This window comes from Ruditapes philippinarum, unplaced genomic scaffold (genome assembly GCF_026571515.1).
Source record: "Ruditapes philippinarum isolate M1 unplaced genomic scaffold, ASM2657151v2 ctg112_1_1_1_1, whole genome shotgun sequence".
NCBI classification, from domain to species: Eukaryota; Metazoa; Mollusca; class Bivalvia; order Venerida; family Veneridae; genus Ruditapes; species Ruditapes philippinarum.
Window position 1 is genome coordinate 18,284 of NW_026854897.1, and position 22,209 is coordinate 40,492.

The following is a 22,209-nucleotide window of genomic DNA, read 5'->3' on the forward strand; positions in this document are numbered from 1 at the left end:
TTGATTTTCTAGAACGCAAATAGTCTGGGAAATTTAAGTTTGTTAAAAAAATTATTTTATGTAATCCAAAGGTACATGTTTTGCCACTATGAGGGAAATCTACAGGGCATCTGAGTAAAAAGTCAGCCGTTTAATGTGACACTATATTTGTTTGAAAATTTGGTAGAATACATTTTATTTTTTCTGAGCAAAAGGCATTCGTGCACAAATTAATTCGTATGAGTCATTTTTTTCACCCTAGGTATCGCTCTTAAAAGATCGTCTGAGACGGTTATCGTATTATGTATTATTTTACAAGAAATTCACAAATACGAATACCTAGCTACATGCTAAATGTTGGTACTTTTGCAGTGATTAATCTAGATGTGCGTCTTGCGTAAAATAAGCATTAAAATCGAAAAAGATGCACAGTTTCAAAATATGTGCGTTTAATTTGACGCATGCAAATCAGGTAATTTATAATCCAAAATATCACGACTAGTGATTTCAATGTACCGTTTGATTACTTTAATTTCATTAGTTGAAAAATATTCAATTTCTTCAGTTGAATAATTTAATTTCCGATGATAACAAGTGCAAGACTAATCCCCCATTTGCTTGAAACGTTAAATCCCAAGCAATTATTGCTTGTGATCGGTAACCGCCCATTATCGGCATTAGCCAATCAGAGCGTCCATTTTGCATGAGAGCTGGTTAAATTTGCAGAGATCTGCCTGTGCCATTGACGCCAAAAAAAAAAATGAGAAGGGCACAGGAAAATCGTCAGCAAAGGCGCATCTAAAATCTGTGCCAGACTTATATTGTATGTTATTTAGTCATCCAGACAAGACTGGTACCAACAGCATTCCCCTGTAATTACGCATATTTTTGAGTTTATCCATTTCCCTATAGCATTTTTCCAAGTTATCTACTTACCTAATCCCTTTCCCACACAGATACGCATTTCTACTATCACATTTCTACTACCGTAAATTTAATCCAATAAAGCAAACAAAAAATCATTTAATCTACTTAATATTTTAGATAATTATTGGTAACTGAAAAAAAAGTGTTGCTATTTTAAGAAATGCTGTAAGTTACAGTATAATCTGACAGGTGTGTAATGATTTCCCCTAAGGTCACTCAAGTTCACGCGGAGTAAAAAAAAAAAAAAGATGTCTATTACATCATCAGAATATTTGACAGGGTGATTAACCAATCAGGGAAACATTGTGCATGACTTTTTTCATGATCAAAAGGTCTGTCTGTGTATGCTTTCTACACAGAGGCATACAAGGAGCAATAAAAGTCGTCAGTATGTATACAGTGTGACAGGGACATTTTGTGCAAATTACGAACAATCAAAATGGATAATGCACAGTATTAGACATAAGTAGTAAGAAAATATAAATTATTAAATGCAAATTAGATTTTTGACTTTTGAGCAGCCAATAAAAATTGTTTTGCCTGCAATTAATGTTAGTACCAAAAATAACTTTTTTATACACTTTAATTACTTAATCAACATGCAAATCATGTCAAGGATCTGCTATTAAAAAAAAAAATTCTGCTAAGATGCATTTATTTTGCTACATGACTCATTGATTTTGCTACAGGACTCATTGTTTTCAAACATGTGCATCATCCGACGCATTGTAAGGAATTTCTAGATTAATCACTGCTTTTGTGCATTCCAGATGGAAGTGGCTAGCCGTACGGCAAAGCCAAAGTTCTAGTCGTACGTCAGTCACGTACGACTAGGCAGAATGCACTGTATTGGCTAGCCGTACGGCACTTTTCAAAATTATATCAAAGTCGAAAATGCATTTGATATTTTATGACATTACTCAAGGATTTTAACCAAGAAACAGCAATTGTCTTCGTATGTTTACCTTTTAAAGATTATTCGCCATGTTTGTTACAGTAAAGAAACTACAAATGATATTGATCTTTGTCATCTCTAGACGACGAGAAAAAAAAGCATTTCGGTTGCAATTAAATAATATCAATTCAATTGATTCAATTGAAATAATTTACAAAATTGGGATAATCATTTTTTGTTTCAATAAGTTTAATTTTCAACACCTTTAAAAATGAAAACAAGCACCGAAAATAATTGTTGTTGGGCTCTGATAATTGCGTCAATTACTGACAGTAGATCGAAGTTTGTCCATCATTGAGGAAAGTTTGCATGTTCCCTGAAACGCATTTTAAAATTCTATTCCCAGGATAGGCTTTAATTGATTGTGCTTTTATGTTCGATATTTATCTACTGTATTTAAAAATTATACAATTGTTTTTGCTTTTCGCCGTTTTGCTTTTATGTTCAATATTTATCTACTGTATTTAAAAATTATACAATTGGTTTTGCTTTTCGCCGTTTTTTTTTCTTCCAATGTTCTGTTTTTTTTTAAATTTATTTAATTTATTCCACTCCGATCATGCCTTTATGAAACAAGCTCCTTTTGACGTTATGATTATTTATTCCATGTGCTTAATTAACAAAAATGATTTATTAATTCATCTTTCATACAAATGAATTATTTAATCATAAATATAGCTTTGCATGTACTTTGTATAATGCGTCATGAAACTTTGACACTTTTATCAAGATAACAACGCTTGTATTACCTTCGTATTCGTTTTTTTGTTGAAAATGGTTGAGCATCTTTATTAAAGGGAACACAACAAGGACAAATGAGGGTACTTGGTTAAAATCCTCGTTTAAAGACACAAAATAACATATGCATATTTGACTTTCGTTATAATTTTGAAATGTGCTGTATGGCTAGCCAATACAGTGTGTCCTGGCTAGTCGTACGTGACTCACGTACGACTAGAACTTTTGGCTAGCCGTATGGGCCCTTACGGCTAGCCACTTCCATTCCAGATGCTAGTCTACATCTACATCATACTGCTTCAAAATCGTTAACTATTACACTAAGCAGGTGCGTTGTCTGGGAATAGCTGTTAAAATAAAATTAATGTGTTAAGTGCAAATTTATAGGTATAAGATAAAAGCAAGTTTAAAAAGAACTACAAGACTGAGATAAAAAGTTAAAAGCGCAGCTGAATTAGAGCTGGTAAAATAAAAATGATGCAGCTGCCCAGTAAAGAGGTCTAAACTGGGGCTAGCTTGTAAGGACACGGGTAGGCCATTCCACACACAGATACTTCTTGGGGAAAAATGAATAGGAGTAGTATTGTGTACTTGAGTATGGTATCAGGTAGTTCAGGTTTCTAGTGGGTGTCAGATAGTGATGGTCGACCCTTGCAAGATTGTGTTGGATTTTGTAGAGTAGGGTAACAGAGCTGATGTTGCGCCTCTGCTCTAGAGTTTGCCAATTAAGTTCACTTAACATTCTAGATACACTACTGGTGTAATTGTAGTCGTTGTATACATATCTGGCAGCTGACCTTTTGAACTTGTTCTATTTTGTAAACCAAATATTTTTGCCAAGGATGCCAAACTGAGGAACAGTATTCTAACTGGGGCCTTACATAGGTTTTGTTGGCAGTTTCTTTAACCTTTTTGTTTAGGAAATAGATATCAATTCTGAGTGCATTGTTGACTTGTAGAATAATGCACGGTTTGAGTTCAAATGCGTAGTAATATAATCACGAAGGCCGATAGGCCTGAGTGATTTATTACAAAGCATTTGAACGAAAAACGTGCATTATTATACAATAATGCACAAAGAATTAATATCTATTTCCATTCTAACACATCAAGAAAAAATATAATTATTATTATAATGTTGTTGGTTAAATTTGTTTACGCCTCGGAGTTTCCAATAGAAACGTTCTTTAAAGGCTGTTCCAGTGGTATGGAAAAACTGTCGTTAAATCTTCCTTGTGTAGAAACATTTAGAGAATAACGAATTTTGAAAACGTTGATAAAACTTTGTTTGTTTATTTTATTTCACTCTATATTTTTTCAAGCGATATAAAAATTATTAAAAGTGAAATAAATGTAAAACTTAACTCATTTGCGACATTAAAATAGCGTACTTGATTTGATTGTTTTGCACGTGCTGTTTGGGGCTGCATTGTGACGTCATGTAAATAATTGTTTAAACATCTGTACAGCGTTAACGACTGAATAAAAGATATTGGTGTTCGGATTCATTTTCTTAGACCATTTTCTTTTATTCTAGATAGTTTTCACAACAAAATTCGACAAAAAATTGTTTTTATTTATCAGATTTTTCAAACAAAATGGCGCCCTCAATGTGAAAATACACAGGGAGATAATAAGAACGGCGAGTGCATTGTTGTAGAATAATGCACGCTTCGGGCCTTCTTTGTTTATATAGAAAAAATTCCTGATAGTGTTAGAATTGAAGTATTGACATTTCTTTTTATATATCTAAGTGAATTATTTGCTTTTGCTCTTATGTTGTTTATATTATTGGTCCAAGATAGGTCTTTACCAGTGATTTTTTTACAAACTCATCAGTGTGGGTCCTAGGACTCGCTGGGCTATAAATCTATGAGTCCCAAAATTTAGCCAACAAATACAAGTTACAAGGCTTAATATTGCTTTAGTGATATGAAAGGTATATTAACAATAGAGAGGAGAAAAAATGAATTTGATTTCTACATTAATTACAATGCTTCTGATACTGAAATTATTCAAAACTGTCAAATAATTTAATAAGTTTATTTCCATTAATTTAGTTTTATATTAATCAAAACTTCATTTTCCTTAAGCTTTTTATGCTTATCTATAGTATAGCACTTTATTATTTTTTATCTGTAGAAGATTTGCAGACCTAGAATATGATTGACATAACTTGAACAAAATTTGGTATTTATTACCAAATTCCTGTCAGACAGGACTCCCTACTTAGAAAAAGAATGCGTCCAAAAGATGCACATTATTTGAAACTTTGCATCCACAGCAAATTCATTGAGTTCTGGACTCGGGATGCAGAGGTAAAAAAATCACTGCTTAACTAATTGTTACAACTAAATATTTTGCAGCCTCAGTGGATTTTTGTTGTTGACCATGTAAATTATAAGGGAATGTTAACAGTCAGGGCACTAGACACCTTTTGGGGACAGGTACCCATACCCTAAAGAAGGGGAATTTTGCGTCGTTTTAAGGCAAATTCGAAATTTTATGTTACCATGTATTTAGTGTATTTTTTTATCACATTTACTCATTACACTATTTCCTACCATTGGTTTCAATAGTTTGTAATTCTCCTACCATTGAAATCAATAGCTAGTATTAGACTAACAAATCAAACAAATTACTTTAAGTTGATTTATTTTAGAATTTGGAGGGGATTCTTTTAATGACATAGGGGAAAAATACATAATATGATTTTGAAAGGGTAACAGTACCCATATTCGGCCCCAAAAACGACCAAACGAGTGCCCTGACAGTTATTGGATGTTTCTTGCGGCTGATACTAAGGACTTCACATTTATCTAGATTAAATTTCATGGACCAATCAGATTCCCAGTTTTCAAGATTGTTGAGATCTTTTTTGAGGGTTTGTGCATCTTGGTTTGAGTTTATTGTTAGGTATACTATTGTATCATCTGCAAATAATCTAACCTTGCCCTTAACACTATCAGGGAGGTCATTTATGTAAGATAAAAAAAGGCAAGGTCCCAGGACCAAGCCTTGGGGGACACCAGAAAGTCCAACTAATTAGACTTGTCAAAGACATCAAGATAGGCAATCTCCTGGATTAGACCCCTATGTATATTTCAGAAGTAAAACTTGTATATAATAAACTATAGACAACGAATGAACCTTATATATACTCCTGGTTTAAACCCCTGGGTCTATTCCAGGATATAGCCTCAAGATAATGTTAGATGGGTGATGTCTTTTTTACAAGTCAAACCATGAACTGCATTTCTTTAACAGTTTGAAAAAAGTTTACACCAAATTAATTAGGCTATCAAGATTCTAGCTCTGGGAAAATTGCATAAATGGTATTTAAAAGTGATTATAATCAGGATGTTTGTTTTTTTTTATAATTTTTGGTCATTTTGGATTAAAATGAAATACAATGTATGAAAAATTGTTGTTTTTTAAAAAAAAATGAAAAATAGAATGATTAAAGATCATCGTACAAATTAGTCAGAGTAAAAATACATGTAGCAATTTGAAGCAGAAATTATCTCTTCAATATGGCTGGTGCCACTATGACTGTTTTAAAATAATTGATTTTAATTATAAACAATTCAATTTTTATAAAATTTAGGAAAATAGGAAAGGAGCACTTTATTTTTTCTAACTTATAAAGTTTTTCCACATTAAATGGTTAAATAAAGATAAATGCAAATATATAGTGCAGCTGAGCTCTGCATTTGATGTAATTCCCAAGGTAAATTTGGAAAACATTGTTATAGTTGAAATAAATACAAAAGCTTTGAGTCAAGATATAATTATTAATAAAATGTAATTCACTATCATGAAAGATAATTTTACCTCTTCACCAAACAGATTTAAAAGAGACTGATAACACATGATTAAGGTGCTGGATTATCAAACTTAAATAAAATCTTGAAAGTTGAAACACAAAATTTTCTTTTATCCTTGTTCTGAACACTTTGTGATAATCCTTTGAGACTGTTTTCTCTCATACCAATTTCCTAGCATAAGAACATGTCATAGATTTTGGAATAATTAATTATGCCCATGCTTTTGACTTATACATTTTCTTAATCCTCTATCATATTCAAGCTTGCTGTCTAACGTACAGGGCTTGTTTTGCTCCTTTAAGAAGTAGTTAACCTGATTTCATTGCAATGTTGTAACATCTAAATTGAAATTTTATGGTGTTTTATTTGATTATAACATTAACAAATTTCAATGGCAATGTATGTTGTGGTTTTTTTTGGCTGAATCACCATAAACTTTGGCCTACTAATCCATCAAAAGACTTTCTTTGCATTTCAGATTCCCTCTTTATAAAGTATGGAGAGAATTGTAGCACTGGTTGACATGGATTGTTTCTATGTACAAGTAGAACAAAGATTGGACCCCAGCTTAAAGGGAAAACCATGTGCAGTTGTTCAGTATAATCCATGGAAAGGCGGAGGGTAAATTCTTCTTTTTTTTTCACTGAATTGAACGATATATGAGGTAATGAAGTTGTGTACTTAAAAAGACTAAAATTACCATGATGTCTACCACCAGTGAGTTATAACTCACCTTCAGTATTGTTCATTCAATACATGTATTTTGTAAACATGGCGAGTGACAAATGTTATTGAAAACAGTGTAGGCCTGAGATGAGTAAAGATATGTTTTAAGTTAATATCCAGAATTTTGATGTTTTGGAATTAGAAGTGATCTACTAGTATTAGAGGCTGTATGTTGTTAATCACTGTATTTGATATTGTACTATGTATAATTATTCTTTTAAATGATATTGCAAGAAGAAGTTACTGATTGAAAAGTTGTCAAAACTCACAAAAGTGTGAATATTACTGTACATAAGATGGAAACAATTTATAATTCAATGGTTATGATAAATGAAGTCTTTTCATATAGGTGTTTTGTATAATTGTTTTCTAGAATTATAGCTGTAAGTTACGAAGCACGAGATTTTGGTGTCACAAGACAAATGAGGGGAGATGATGCGAAAGCAAAGTGTCCAAGTATCAACCTTGTTAGAGTGCCTCTAGTTCGGGGAAAGGCTGATCTTACAAGGTATGTACCATGGATGTTTTTTTTCCCCCCAAATATTCCAAGTTGTTTATTTTGCATTCACAAATAAGAAGAAAATGATTTAAGAGATTCAAGAGGCAGACAATTATGTGTAGGTCATGAAATGGTTAATTTAAGGTCTAATTATCCAGAATCCTGTTAATGACAGTAAATTATAATGAACTTTTACAAATGGGTCAGTTGCTCTTCATAATTATCACAGTCATACCCTTGCCGATTTTGCAACTCCATAAAAATGGTCTTGCACGGCCATGCATACATTTTGAAGTGTAATTCATTTGCACTTCAAACACTCTTTATTTTGGGTATGTGATAAACAGAAAATTATATTTGTGTAGGTTTGTGTATATCATCTACTTAACATACATATTGACAGCATTTAAAACATGGGTCATATGTAAAACATGTCTTTTCATTAAATTTACTTAAAAGTTGAGAGTTTATCCCAAACATATGACAGGGTTATGATCTGAAAGATTGAATCTAAATTCCAGCAGATAAATTGACGGAAATATTTTCTACCCATGAATGAATGTAACAACTTTTTCGAGTCATCAAAAGGGAAGTTGACCATTGAACTTGAGTGAAAGCTACCTATAAATTATGATCGTATTTGTGTCTAGATAATGATTAGATGTACATGTATTTATAGTATATACCTAACTAAAAGTACAGATTCATATTATTTGCCATATTTCTTTAAATAAGAACTATGATTTTGATATTCAGGTATCGTGAAGGCGGGGCCGAGGTTATAGAAGTGTTATCAAGGTTCAGTAATTGTGTAGAAAGAGCGAGTGTAGACGAGGCCTACATTGATCTCACCGAGGAGGTAGAAAACGACTGTCATCTCTCAGTCAAGATAGAGTCTCCCTAGATAAACTCCCTAATACACATGTTGTAGGTCACAATAAAGAGAAAGGTATAAGTATATTATTGTTATAAAAATAATGAAATTTATGTTGTGTAATGAAAAAAAAAAAAAAAAAGACCTTGTCAAATCATTGTCAGAAAGAAATTTGTGGACATACTGTATATTAGCAGTGATTTTTCTCACTTAATTGGAAAAGGCCTTATCCTCTTGATTTTGGGAAGAATTGTCACTAAAACTTCTTATTTGAGAAGTTAAAATGCTGGTGTAAGTTCAGTTTTTTGGATAAAATGCATGTTTTTAAAGAAAATTTATTTTAGAAGAGGCCCTTTCTTGGCTTGTGTTATATAAGATGAAAAATCTCTGATAAGTAATGTTGACAGTACAGAAAGGTGAAAAATAAATAATCTAGCCATGTTTAACATTTAAAAAAAAAATGAAAAATATGATATCATCAAGGGCAATGATAAAGAAATAAAGACAAATATAATATTACCATATAAATGTAACCCTATCTATAGAAATAAATCATAAAAAATGGAAAATTGCGATCCTAATTAGCTATACAAGGTAAAATAAGTGGAAAAATGTCATCATAGCATGTTAAGATGTTCTGTTAAAAAGATAAGTAAAATAACTTGATTTTCATGTTTTGTATGACTAAAAAGAAGACAATACTGTAAACTAGTCTGGCTTTAAATATAAAAAAATACTGCTAGCCTTGTGCTTTTATCAACTCTTTTTTTTTTGACATGAGCATTTTTATTACTTGTAGGCTTTATGTTTTATGAACACATTTTGTTCATTAATAACATGAAAATTTGGTTGCATCTACAGATTAAACCAGTCTATTTTCATGTGATCTATGTGTCCTTAATCTCCAACTTATTTACAGATGGTAAAGATTTGTCAGACTGGCTAAGTGCAACATTTGACGAAGATACGATGGATTGTTATAATAAGCGTCTGGCTGTGGGTGCGGTTATAGCTGAGGAAATGAGAGCGGCAGTGTACAGTGATACTGGATTCAGGTGTTCAGCTGGTATTGCTCATAACAAGGTAAGGTTTAATTCAATATTTTGGTTGGGACATACATGGCTGAGTGGTTAAGGTTTTTGACTTCAAACTACTTGCCCCTCACCGCTGTGGGTTTGAATCCAGCAAGGGACTTTGAATTTTTCTCATGTGAGGAAGCTATCCAGTAAGGTTACAGAAATGAGAATGTTGATGGTTCTATTCAGGTGCCACCTTGTATCTGAAATATTGCACAGAGGTTCACATAAGGTCTTCCTCCACTGGTCGAGCTGCAAAAAGTCGTCATATGACCATTACAGTATTGGTGTATTACCAATTTAATGATTTATAATTATTTGCATATTTTCTTATGAGTTTTAATGTCTTGTATTCATTATTTCGTTCCTTATAACTGGAATTTCGTTTTAAGTGAAGTTCAGTATTAATTAAATTAATTTTCTGGGCCTGAAATTTCATGGTTTTCTCAAAAATGACATATTTGTGGGTTCTTAAATTCTTGGATTATCTGTTTTTACAAGTAAGAAAAAAATGCAAATTTTATTATAAATATAAGCGCCAAGCAGACAAAATAAAATTTTTGTTCAAAATAAAATTCAGGATTGATCTATCAATGAAAAACAGGCAAAAATTAGTGCCCCACAAATTATAATGTTTAAACAGTACTGTGATTTACATAATGGTTCTTTTTATTTTCAGATGTTATCTAAATTAGCTTGTGGTTTTCACAAACCAAATAAACAGACAATATTACCTCACAGTGAAGTTCCTAATCTGTTTGTCACACTACCAGTTAGGAAAATGTAAGTTCATAGTAGTATTTCACTTATCTATTTTTTGATCATGGTAAAAGAAAAATCAATACATGTATCTCATCTTAGTGAATATTTTTATTGTTCGTTCTCAGATGATAAAAAGATTTTATTTCTCTGTATCTGCTGAAAACTGAAAATTTCATATGTTCTAAAAAGAAAAATGTATGTGTAGTTATTTTCCCAAATAAAAACTTTAAAACTTTCTTACTTGCAAATTTGTGCTGATTTCTTCTGTAAAAAAGTATTTCCAGATAAATCCTTAACCTGCTGGATTTGAGTATTAATGGATTCCAGCACTTAAATGTTGAAAATTGAGTACCTCTTAAGTCGTGGCTAGGGGATGCATAGGGGACTAGGGGTTGCACTTTCTCATTAACCATCATTTACTGACTGGATCATACCGAGATTGCAATTTTCATGTAATTTTGATGTAATTAATGATTCCTAGGGATCACACTTTATCCAGACTTTTGTCCTACTTTGAATTTGTAACAGCCATTTAGAACTTAAAGGAATTTCAGTAATAAAATACAAAAATGAGTTACCAACTTTACAGAGACAGGTCAGACTTGAAGTTTCCAGCAGGTTTAGGGTTGACTAATGTAAAAGATATGATATTTCTTTTAATAAACCGTCTTTTTCTCACTGCAGACGTAATCTAGGTGGAAAGATGGGGCAGTTAGTTATGGAACATCTTCAGGCTGAGAACATGGGAGACTTGCTAAAATTCTCTGAGAAAGCATTACAACAGTTACTTGGAGACAAAAATGGGTAACTTTCTCAGAGTAAATTGTCATTATAGTTGTTATTATTGTTATTTAGTATTATTTAATAAAAGTCAGTCTTTAATCACTTATTTTAGCCCTTACTGTGCTTAATTTGTGTAATGGATGTGTCCTGCTTTGAATTCGGAACAGTCCATTTAAAATTCAAGGGATTTCAATATCAAAAAATTGCAATTCAAACACTGCATGGATTTTGCTGGCTGGCTCTATCTGATTGCAAAACTAATCACTTTTTGTTTCGAGAGTAGCATTCGGTAAAATAGAACAATGTCAGGCATTCTTTAGAAAACTCTCCTGTCTGCAATACATTAAGCATTCATTTCTACCAAAACATGCTAGATACATTAATATTGATATTTTTATCAGAATGATTTATGTAAGTAATAATAATTGTGGTTGGTTGGTGTTTGTAAGGTTAAAATTTGAATAAAAATATAAAAAAAAAAGCTGGCATAATTGTTATAAAACAAAATCTTTTTTATTTGTTTTATCTAATATTAAATTTCATACTCATAATTTTCTCATGTTGTATAGATATTAATTTTGATCATTTTTCATTTTAATAGGTCATGGTTATATGAGGTATGCCGAGGGTTCGACCATGACCCTGTGGCTGCCAGGCAGTTACCTAAAAGTATTGGTTGCAGCAAAAACTTTACAGGAAAGAATTGTTTAAACACAAGGGAGAAGGTAGATATCTGTAGTTTATTTTGAAAGAAAAGAATGATAAGTGATATTGAGTCAAATAAATTTTTAAGAGAAATTAGAAATGCATAGATCCCTGACCTGTCTAATTCTAATTAATTACAATAAGAATTTCACCACAAACTATTTGTTAACAAAGAGCACAATTCATGTCAATGTTTGTGGTTAAATCTATTGTCATTCAAATAAAAGTTCAAAAAAGGGATCTATCAAATAGAAATCTGAATTTTCTTGAACTGAATATCAAACTGTCTGTTGTATACATGAGGAATTTTTAGATTAAGCAGTTGATAGCATAAGAGTCTAGTCACACTTTATGTAAGTGCAGGATGGCTATTCTATAATGGTGATTTAAGCAAGTCTTTATGGATACATGTTTTCAAGGGGTTAAGAAAATTGTTTTGTTATTCAGGTTAAATTTTGGCTGACTGAGTTAGCTAAAGAAGTCCATGAAAGATTGGAAAAAGACAAAGTAAATGTAAGTCTTGTAATATTATATAGTTATAAATCTATTTTATAAAGATAGTTATAAATCTATTTTATAATAGATATAATTTATTTTAAGTTAACATGTATACCATGGAGCAGGAGTGTCATAAAACCAATATTGCACTAGTGTAATAACTATGCGAATGAGGCGACTGATGATTTTATTTCCGTCTTCATATGCACTGTTAACAAAATAAACAAATATGGCGGGACATGATGATAAGGATTACTGTCCAAATCTATCCTAAATCCAATTCATATTGCGTACCCAATACCTGCGGAGATATATATAACAGCAATAACAGCGAAACTACACAGCATATCATAAAAAAAACACAAGGAGTACTTATTCAGTTTATGTGATAAGAATAATCTTACATGAGTTTCTTTTCATATTGAACTTATCAAACTTGTTGAGATAAAGTGATAAAACACTCCTCACAGCCTTGTACTTTATCACTTTATTTCAAATTGGTTTATAAGTTCCTCTGTTAGTAATTAACTTAACAGAACTTTTTTTTTGTAGAATAAGAGGACAGCGAAATCTCTGACATTGTCAGTGCGATACGAGAGTCATCCACGTCCAGTGTCAGCATCAAGGGTGTGTGCTCTAATCAAGTATGATGCTGCAAAGTTTGCCAGTGATGCTTTTACTCATGCACAACAGTTCAACACGAGTCCCCCACATCAAGCATCATGGTAAGAATGTAGTACTATTTTTGCAATATTCTTGCAAGATTACGATTAATTATTTGTTATTTATTGTCAGTATTTGGCAAGTCACAGAATTTTTTTTTATTGGTGAAAGTTTCTGAAAGGGTAATTTGTTAATGGAGACAAAAAGTGAAAAAGAAATATCTTGCATAAAATATTATAATTCACCATTGTAGGTGTCCTCCTATCATTTGTTTGGGACTGTCTGCTGGAAAATTTCAAGATGATTCATCTTCAAGTGTGAGTATAAGTGACATGTTTAACAGAAAAGACCAGTCAATGTCACTCACACAGTCTGAGAAATATGGGAACCAGTCAACTTGTACTTTCACAGAAGATAACCAGTCTTCTGATAGTGAAAATAGTGTAGTAATAAAAAGTAAAAACCAGCCTGCTGATGATGAGTCACCTGTTAAACAGGAAAAACCAGGTTCAATTATGTCATTTTTCTCCCAGCAAGTAAATGATAAAATTAAAAAAGATCGTGATGAGTCTCCAAAATCAAACGATACAAAAAAAAGTGGTGAAAACAAAGGACAAAATAGTAAATCTAGTGACAACAGTCTGAAGTCTTTCTTTAAAAGAAAACAATTAGAAAACGTTGGAAATACACAAGATAAGTCTAAAACAATTGACAATAGTATACCAACACCTAGTACATCCAAAGATATGCCTAGTAAATCATTCTTTGGACAGAAAATGGAAAATTTAAATGGCTCCATAAAGACTGGTTGTGATATTTGCGTTAATTCAAAAGATTTAACACCAAAGCTTACTGTGAAATCAACAGATACTGAAATAGAGGTACTCGGTGATTCTGATGATGAAATTGGGAATCCCAGAATGGAAGGAGGTAAAGAATCAGATAGTGATCATAATGGTCCGAAAACAAATCTAGCTAAAACAAATGATGTTGTTAATGAGTCTGACTATTCAATTGAAGATTACATGCAATGTGAAAAATGTGATAAGATGATAATTGTCTGGGAAATGCCTGAACATATGGACTTCCATTTTGCAATGGATTTACAGAAAGATATGAACACTGAAAGTAGGAATAGTGCAGCGAATCAGGTCAAGAGAAAAAGTACGGGAACTCCGGGAAATGAAAGGAACAGTAAAAAAGTGAAACTTGGTGGGTCACAGGGAAAGCTTGACATATTTTTTACAAAACATACCTAAAGAGGAATAACAAAGGATTTTAAAAATCATTTTTTCTAATTCTTAAGTTATTTATTTATTGTTTGCGATAAATGGTTTTCCTTTATATTAGAAAGTGTTTACATATGATCTGTATGTGTTTCCTCCTAATTAGGAAAAGCTTTCGATTAGTATATTTAAATGATGGCTTTGTTTTAAATAGTCTCTACCTCAATATTATATAATACATACGACATATATATTAATGTTTTATATATTATTATGGTTTATTTATTGATCAATATTTGATTATTGAATAAAATATTGTGAAAAATTCAGTTTATATTTTCTTAGGACACAAATATGGATAAAGTATGATCCGTCTGTCTGTATGAGATTAACCTAAAACCGCAAATCAGATTTGTCTTAAGTTCTACCTGTACCAATGGCTTTCTAATTTACACATTTAATAATCAATACAAAGTACATGATATGGCAAGTTACAGGACTATGGCTTCCATTTTTATCAAGTTATTGCCCTTTTCAGCATTTAGAAAAATGGATATGATTAACCTCCTTCAAGTTGGAAATATCTTAAGTTCTGTCTATACTAATAACTTCATAACACTTATAATCAATACAGAGTACATGACATTGCCAATCCAATTTTACCAGTTATCTTTGAAAGTAGGGCCTTATATAATGTATGGTTAACCTGTTGTGACATGTTGGAATTATCTTAATTTTCGCTTAATTACCTAATTTATTTAATGATGTCTTCTATATTTGGTAGGTGGATACCTTAATGGTCTTCTTAGTTTTTATAGGGTGGGGTCACTGAGGTCAAGGTCATTGGTGTTAAAAAATAAATTGAAACATTTTTACTCATACAGTCTTTTTTTTAAACTGATGTCTTTCTTGTTTAATACAGACATGCCTAGGGAGGGTTCAAGGTCACTAATGTCAAAAAAAGATTTTTACACTTACAGGTGTAAACTTATTCTATTAACTGAAGTATTTTATATATTGGTAGGGTCAAGGTCATCAGTGGTAAAAATAGATTTTTACACCTTTGTATAACCTTTGCCACCACCAGCCTGCCTATCTGTGTTGTCTGATCAGATTCTTTACTACTGACCAGTTTCAAATTTTCATATATGTTTAAGCTTCAGCATTGAAATGTTTTGAATCCTATAAATATAAGTTATTTCAGAAGAAACAGATAAGTAAGAAAATATAAATTCTAGGAAAACAGCTCTGGAAAATAGCAGGTTGAGTCGAAAGAAAAAAGTTACCTGTACTTTGACCCTGCTGAACTTTGTAATAGACTTGTACTTTTTTGTTCCACCATTAGGAACTTAGCTTCCCCCCAGGGATTTCAACAGTCTGGTAAGACTACATGTCCTGCTTGACTCTACTGGTAACAAAAATCACTGCTAATTGCATTCAAGGGGTTATATATTCTCAAGGAAAATAAAAACGAAACATGTTGTACAGTTAATATTTTTATTTTGTCCTCCATCTTTTCTGGTTTCATATAACATGTAACATAATGGTTGTGTCAGTTTTAATGATCCAATGATATTATGATATATAGTACAAGTTAATATATCTGTTATACAATGATTCAACAATGCAATAAGTTTTAAAGTAAATCATGTATACTGTGAGACCATTTCTCATGGCAATCTATTCTCATGCTTTCACCAATCGGCATTACAATAATTCCCGCCAAAAATAACTACATGTCATCAGCTTAGTGCAGTTATGGGTTAGCTCCTATTAAATAATGTAAGAAGTTAACCCATTATTGCACAAAGGTGATGATGTACTGTAGAATAAAAACAAATTTTGAGAAAATCTTTCCAAGGTTAAAAAAACATTTTCAGGAGATACTCTTTAGCTCAGTGTATATATATTATATAAGGTTACCATATGTTTAAATTTCTAGAAGTGTCAAGGTAGGGAATTGTCTCGAAAACCTTTGTTCATAATAATAATTAATTGACTATCAATTACTTTATCTGTAATACACTTAATCATAATAACAATAATCCATTTAAAGCATTATCCAAACATTTAACTGTGTGTGTAAAAATGCCCAACTATATATTAACACCCTCAATTTGAGAGAATTACTAGATGCATTATAATTTGGATTTCCTAAATTTCTTCAGTAACATTACAAATATAAAAATCTCAACTGCATACCATAAAATGATAAGTACTAAAATGATAAAGATTAGAACATATTTGATGACAATACAAATAACCTTCCTATCAAACATATCTCTCTAAAACTGAAGAAATTATAGAGCTTAATGATAGGTAAAATCTTAAAAGTAAGAAAATTAAATAGTGTTGTCTTCTTTATATACAGCCTTAATGATTTATTCCAACATAAACTCTTGGAAAGTTTTAACCCAAGTCCTTCAAAAGAAAATTTCCTGTCCTGTGACCAGTTCAAAATTAAAGATTTCTCTGATATAAAATTTAAAGAAAAACTTTCCCTGTCTACTACATGTATTTCTTTTTCTTGAACTTTATTTTCAATGCTGCTCCTTTTACACATTAGAATACTAATAATTGATCTATCTACTGGATAAACTAATCAATTATTTCTTTCCTGTCTGATTTTCATATCCAAGATTTTCCAACCAGTTAATTCTATATCCCTTATATTTTGATGAGAGACATGTTTGATTGAAAGTCAATGTCCATAACAGTAACAGAATGATTCTTAAAAATGAGTTTTTAACCCCTCACCTGCTGGAACCAAAAGTGGTTAGCCTTTGCAACCAGTACAGAGCCAGACCAGCCTGCACATCTATGCAGTCTGACCAGGCTCTAAACTGTTGGCGGACCAACTTCAAACCTTTCATCTTCCCAAAATTGTTAATTTACTGTTCCCAAAATAAAAAGATGGACAAGTCCATTTTAGAAATTCAGCAGGTTAGCCTTAACAAGCTGAATATTTTAAATGGACTTGTCCCACTTCCATTTTTGGGATTGTCCATTATCAATTTTATTGATATCAACTTAAAGTTTGACAGCCAACAGTATAGAGCCTGGTCAGACTGCACGGATGTGCAGCCTGGCCTGGCTCTAGACTATACTGGTGGCAAAGGCTTCCAGCACTTTAAGGGTTAAGGGCTAAAAATAGAACATAATGTATACACATTTAAAATATAGGTAACAAAGAGAAATACAAAGATGGCCTGCACCAATTATCTTAATATCAATACATATATACATAATTATATATATTTACAATGTTAATAAAATCACAATCATACACATGTAAAAACAGCAACAGGAATGAGAAAACAATTTAACTTCCGCAAAAAACAAAGCCTTGGTAAGGTAAATAAATATTTAATAGGATATGATTTTCTACGATTTTTCAGGATTTTATCATTAATACCCTTTGTTTGTAAAATGGACTTATTCCCCTATGAACTTGGAACATTCCATTGTTAATGAGAAGGATACATGTATTGTCATAAAAGGGGGCACTGAAGTTCTGATTTTACACTACATGTACAATGTATATAGAATTTTTTATGCTCCTTAAACCTGTTTCAAATAGAATGGTTTGAAGTTAATTTTTCATATATGATGTCTATATGATGTAAACGTTATTCTGCCTATAAATAGAATAATATTTTGATATAACTGACTGTTTATGAATAGAATTCTGGGATAAATATACATCACTCTGCCTATTTTTTTATGATTGTCGGTTTTTATTGGATAATTTTAACGTTATTATTGACTATATACATGGCTGCTGTCAATTTAGTACTTTCACATAAATGGAAGTGCTGTATTATTAATTCATTATCTCAAGTTTCTTGAAAGGTTATATGGCCGTATGTTATATTAACGGTTGTTTGCAATATAATCCTTGTCTAGCAGCTTAGGTTATATATTCAAACAACTATTTATATAGGGCCATTTAACCTTGTCCAAATCTATATAACTAATAATTTACATGTAGCTCTAGTAATTCATGTGCTTATTTCAACTTTTTTTCCTCATTAAAAAAATGACCAAGCATAATATAAGTGAATAAAGTGATGTACTCAGCCTATTAACTTATGGTTTACATACAGTGGCACTGAGGGAAAATTCAAAAAATATCATGTGAGGCCATTTTGACTAACCAGGGTTAGGGTTAGTCTAAAATATGTCCCAAGTGGACATTTACACTTGCACATATGATAAATAATATAACTGACAACTGAGGAGAATTACATTTCCATGATTAATATTTAAAATGGACTGGTCCCACTTGATATTTGGGACAGTCCATTGTTAGTGTGAGGGGTTTTCATGCTAAAATTAAGCAAACAACAGCATAGGCCAGACTGTATAAAAGCACAGGTTGGCTTGACTTGGTATTCCAGGTGATAATGAAATCTGACTAGCATAAAAGAATAATAACAAATAAAACTATTCAAACTTAAAGAGGTATTGATAAAATTTTTACATACTTAATGTTGTATAAAAATCTATTTAAAAAGAAAAAAATATCTGAATATATATAATAAACTATTGGTTTTGTACACATATATATTAACTATTAACATTTTAAAATATAATTTGATTTTAATCATATTTAATTTTCATGCTGTAAAATATTTGGTAAAATGGTACGCAAAGTATTTTAAGTAACCAACTTATTATTCATTGTCCACATTGCAACGTAGATATTTTTTTCACAAAAGCTTGAGTTATCAAGGGAGATAATAAATATTTTCACAAAAGCCCAAGTTTTATTAAAGGAAGGTAACAAATACTTTCACAAAAACTTTAGAGCTAAGCTTTACCAAATAAAACTAATAAGCAGAAAAGCTAGAAGAATAAAGATTGGCAAAAAAGACAAAAAAGTAAATTTTGGAACTTCAACAAGGTGTAAATCGAACCATGGAAAAATATTTACTTTTATATATTAAATTTTTTTTTTTTTTCAGATTAAAAAAAAATTAGGTTTATATTCAAAAAGTTTGCCAAAAATATCATGTGCTTATGAAGTTGTTAGAAAAGTTATATCTGAAATTTAATAACATAATAAACATTTAAAACAATCTAAAAAGGTCATAATTTTGGATATCAAATTTTCTCGTATTACGGAAACATATTGCACATAAGAAAAGGGTCAGGTCTAGTAGATAAATAGTAAAATTGCACTAGGTCTAAAGATATTCTAAATACAGATCTTTATTTAAAGAATGTATTTGTTCAAGCTGTAAAGTAAAGAAGAAAACTTTCCCCCCCCCCCCCCCCCACACACACACATTTGTAAAATGGATTTGTCCCGCTTTGAATAAATCAATTAATAATATTAGTGATTTTTAAACAAAGTGCTAAATAGCCAGTATCAAAAAGAGAATAAAATAATACCTCCTGAAAATGCTCAGTATTAAATATTGGTTAACAAAAACCTGGAAAATAATGTTCTTTTCTTAATTAAAATAATAAATTTTAAAATGATGTCTTTTTAAGAAATACTAAAAGTGTGACCCTATGTAACATCTAAATAAGACATTGAACTTGTCAACATAACATTTCTTACACTCTTTAAATCAGGCAATGAAAACATATATATAGAACATATAGTGGTCTGAAGCCAGCAGACAAAGGGAATTTTCATGCACAATGAAAAATACATTACACATAAAATTTCTATAACTAGATAACAGTAAAAATTTGAGGCTGTACATCTTTACAGAATGTAGTACTATGTATGAAACAAATACACCAAGGTTTCAACTAGAGACTTATTCGTAAGTCCATAAAAGTCAAGGATCAGCTGCAACCATCTCGGGCTGCACCCCTGTTATGTACTAAATACACAGAAATCAACCACTCTCGACACATTTATAAACTGAACATGAAAAAAAAAAATGATAAGTAAGAAAAATGTAAAAAATAACAGAAAAGAAAAATGGTCTAACGAGCTGATGAAACAATAATAACCCTTAACCTCCTGAATTTTTGTCATGGATTTTGCCAAGCTTTGAATTTGGAACAGTCCATTTGAAAATTCAGACATTTCAATATCAAAATATAAAAACTGAGTTACCAGCGGTGTCAGGGTGTTCACTGTGTAGAGGTGGGTCAGACTACACGGAGGTGCAGACTTGCCGGGCTCTATTATTCAGGTAACAGAAGCTAATAACATTTTTTCAGTTCCAGCAGATTAAGGGTTATTAAATGTTAATATATAACTATTTTTTAATATTTACAAACTATGACATTAGATGAGCAACAAAAATTATAAAATAAATATGGAATCTTATCAAATATATTGATATATCAATATATATATTTTATATTTCTCTGACTAGGCTTGCTGTAATACAATAGTAATAGTAATGTTTAACAAAAAGTGGCTGAATTAATGTTAAGAGCATACAGGTTGATGAATTGTTATTATTAATAATTTCAGACAACACATTCAAAGGTTGTGAGGCTGATCCTTCGCTACCCATAACTTAAAGTCAGAAAAAAACAATTTTTTGAAGAAGGCATTAGGATGGTAGTCACATGCATTGGTGTTAAATTTCCTTTCATAATAATAAGTTAATATGTCAATTTTATTAAAAATAAAAAAAATTCAGCTTTGTTATAATAAGTGATCACTTATGGTTATAATATATTTATCATTTTGTTTAAAATTCCAGCCAAATTTGGTGTTATGTTTTTCTGGTTATTTCTCATTCTTTGCAAAAAAGAAACAAAAATCGTCAAAGCTGCACACATTCAAATATGAGAGAATGAAGTTGCAAAAATTGTTTTTAAAAATTCAGAGAACTGTGTCAAAAGTTTTAGAAATTCAAATTTATTAACAAACCGTGAAATGCATTTCATTCTGTTTACATAAAAAGACTGAAATAACTATTTTTATTACCATACTCTAAAACTGTGATACAATGTACTATCAAAGTACATGTAGGGGCAATTTTTGCATATCTAAAAAGTTAAATAATTCATACAAACTGGAAGTATCTTAAGCCAACTTATGAATTTTACCCTATTTGTTCATTTGACATAATATCTCAACTATGACTAATGAAAACACTTTCAAAATATTCATAAAAAATAACATGAAACTGGAGGCATGTTGTTTTAAATTTCTGTTTTTATAAAAAATTATTGATAATTTAAAAAATAAAATCCGGACTAGGAAATTTGCCCCTATCTGAAAATGTTTTCTTTGACATTTGTCCCTCAGTTGAAACATAAAGATGGGCATTAGACCCCAAAATTGAATATTTTTTATAATATTTTAATAAAACGTATCTCTTTCAAAAGCTACATTAAAAGATTTTGACTACAGACCTACTTGAGGAAATAAGCTAACTTTGAATAGGTTTCTTTTTTTATATAAATATTTCTATTGAAAGTGAGGGCAGAGCAAATATGAAAGGTGATTTTCAAGTGGGGGCAAATGTTGGTTTACCTGAAAAAAAAAATAGTTTTAATAAAATGCAGTATAATATGTGTATGAATAAGTATAAATGATTAAATAAGCACAATTTTTCATTGCAAGGGTTTAGTGCCACACTGCAGTAACTATATATATGTAAATAAATAAAATACCGCAGTATTGAACCAATACCCTCTGACATTATAGCATCATTAGCACTTATAACAGTACATATGGGGTTGTTGTTTTTTGTTCACAATAAAGTATGTATCAAACACAAAATGTATACACATGTATGTTTTCTCATTTTTACATATAGTGTGCTATGGGTTTTTTTATTATGGAAATGAGTAGAAGAAGAAAATGATTTTATTTATAAAATGAAATGATGGAATGTTCAATTTTGACTGGCAAAAATATATATTTATATAATATATTGTAAAATAATCAATCATTTGATCACCATAGTGACCAGGTTACTAAAATTTTGTATATATATATGACAATGGTTTCTATTTTAACAGCAGTTTTTTTATCATTCAGGC

General features: G+C 30.9%; 1 protein-coding gene across 1 annotated transcript; it reads left to right on the top strand.

Moving 5' to 3' along the window:
* Nucleotides 1-14,474, top strand: LOC132741450 (DNA polymerase eta-like). The gene is given in 12 exon segments (XM_060729609.1): nucleotides 1-162; nucleotides 6,905-7,047; nucleotides 7,526-7,660; nucleotides 8,408-8,511; nucleotides 8,514-8,600; nucleotides 9,454-9,608; nucleotides 10,281-10,384; nucleotides 11,048-11,167; nucleotides 11,748-11,871; nucleotides 12,299-12,364; nucleotides 12,902-13,074; nucleotides 13,266-14,474. Coding segments are annotated over 11 exon segments (2,199 nt in total). The 5' UTR covers nucleotides 1-162; nucleotides 6,905-6,922; the 3' UTR covers nucleotides 14,272-14,474.
* The last annotated feature ends 7,735 nt before the right edge of the window (nucleotides 14,475-22,209 follow it).